The sequence below is a fragment of the Aplysia californica genome, unplaced genomic scaffold, assembly GCF_000002075.1.
Source record: "Aplysia californica isolate F4 #8 unplaced genomic scaffold, AplCal3.0 scaffold00813, whole genome shotgun sequence".
NCBI lineage: Eukaryota > Metazoa > Mollusca > Gastropoda > Aplysiida > Aplysiidae > Aplysia > Aplysia californica.
This window is the reverse complement of record NW_004798083.1, coordinates 98278-100254: the sequence shown is the minus strand read 5'-3', so window position 1 is coordinate 100254 and position 1977 is coordinate 98278. Positions and strand designations below refer to the sequence as shown.

At 44.2% G+C, this 1977-nt stretch overlaps 1 protein-coding gene across 1 annotated transcript in view; it reads left to right on the top strand.

Moving 5' to 3' along the window:
* LOC101846465 (acetylcholinesterase) overlaps positions 1-1977 on the top strand; it is a gene marked incomplete at its 5' end in the record, with an annotated part of 27898 nt that overhangs the window by 9728 nt on the left and 16193 nt on the right. The window contains 2 exon segments of the mRNA XM_005109757.3: positions 937-1122; positions 1758-1960. Coding sequence (XP_005109814.2) covers positions 937-1122; positions 1758-1960 — 389 coding nt within the window.

Here is a 1977-nt window from a genome sequence, read left to right as displayed (position 1 = left end):
GGAGATAGCACGAAAACAAAGGCAGGGTCTACGATATATTAACTGCGAAACGAAAAACAGCGATCAGAGATTGTTGGTCTGCTCCGTCCAACTTCTGGTTCAGAACAAATCAGCTGTCCTCACCAAAATGTCAATTCTGTTTTGTCCAGATTTTAGGCCAGTCTTGTTAACTAACAGAAATTACTTTTTAAAATCGTAAGGCAAAATAATTATTTTTAAAGTCTACGGACGGCTCCAAACAGCTCCAGACGGCAATTAGTAGGACCGGTGGGTAGTAAGCCTACTAACTAGGTTGCTAAGCAGCGGTCCAATCGGATTGCAATAATGATATGTTTCAGAGATACGGAGCACTGCCCTATATTGTCGAGTCTCGTCTTGTACCGTATGTCGGGTCGTTCAACTCTATCAACCAATAGTTTCGAACAACTAACTGTTCTTCTCACCTGTCAAGTCGGTGACTAGCGGACGTTCGGCCGGGTGGGTTTGCGCCTTCTTTCCTATTAAACATTTCATTTGGTCGCTTTTAAGCACAAGGGGATATCCCGAAAAATGCTGTTTTGAGAAAATCAAAGTTAAAGTTTTTGCCCCTTCTTCAGTTTCTTTAAAAGACGTGGAGAGTTTTCTCTGCAACCAAACAAATATACACACCAATGAAACCAATCTTCTCCTATAGGTAGGGCAAAGCCCACTTTTGGTGTAGGTCAAGATTTCAGGAAATCCCCGAAATCTGGGTTATCCCGCTTGTCCTTAAAAGCGACCATTTATTCTATCGTCCTGATCTCTCCTCTTTCTGTTTTGTGTTTGTTACTCTCTTGTAACACCTCTAACCGTCTGCAGTTATAATAATACTATGCATATGACCGTCTTATGTTGCAAATACCGTAAAACACTTACTGAAACTAAAAAAAACCCTCATGTTCTGTTCCTTCTGTGAAGGTTTTCTGAGTGCCCCGCACCTAGGAATTCCCGGCAACTTTGGACTGCACGATCAGATCATGGCGTTCAAGTGGGTGCAGCAGAACATTGCCAGCTTTGGAGGTGACCCCGCGAAGGTCACGGTCGAAGGTCACAGTGCAGGGGGCGTGGACGTGGGTCTGCATATTTTGTCACCATTGTCAAAAGGTAAACAGCACTTGTGGTCTTTCATGCAATATTATAATACAAGAGTGTTTTTTTCCACGTCATAAATGTTTATTCGTTCTTTTACTTTAAGCCCTTCACTTTTACCTCATTACATATAGCTACATAATATGCGAATGGATATGTTGCTGAGTAATTAGTGTGAACCCAAAAACAAATCGAGGGGGGGAGGCAGGGGAGAAGCAAGATTATAAATCATAAAAAGCACAGCTAGAATTGCTGTCTATCTATCTACCTATCTATCTATCTATCTATCTATCTATCTATCTATCTATCTATCTATCTATCTATCTATCTATCTATCTATCTGGGGAACATCGAGCTTGTTTCTTTTCGATGTCCGTCGCCACAACACATTAACTCTGTAACTTTGTGTCATCCCCTCACTCCTCCTACCCCGATCATCATTACCCCAACCTGATCCCTCCCCCACCACCTCACACCCTCACCCAATTCCTATCATTCCTCCACCCTCCTCCCTTCTGAAAAAAAATCCTTCTTACCCCCTTACCCCGATCACCGCCCTCCCCCCCTCCCCAAACAAAACAAAACAAAACAAATTTTAAAATTATATATTATACAAACTCATCCCCACCTTACCCCCCTCTTCCCCCAAGGTTTATTCCGATCTGCCATCCTCCAAAGCGGTTCTCCCTTGTCGTACTGGGCGGTGCACCCTCAGACCGACCCGTCAGACACGTCCAAAGGTCCGATCCACCACCTGGAAGACCTGGGCTGTCACTTCCCGGGTGACCCCCACCGCACTAAGCTCTGCTTACAGCAGCTGGATTACAAGAAACTGGCCAAAAAGGTGTACTGGGTAGGTTTTCTCCCCCC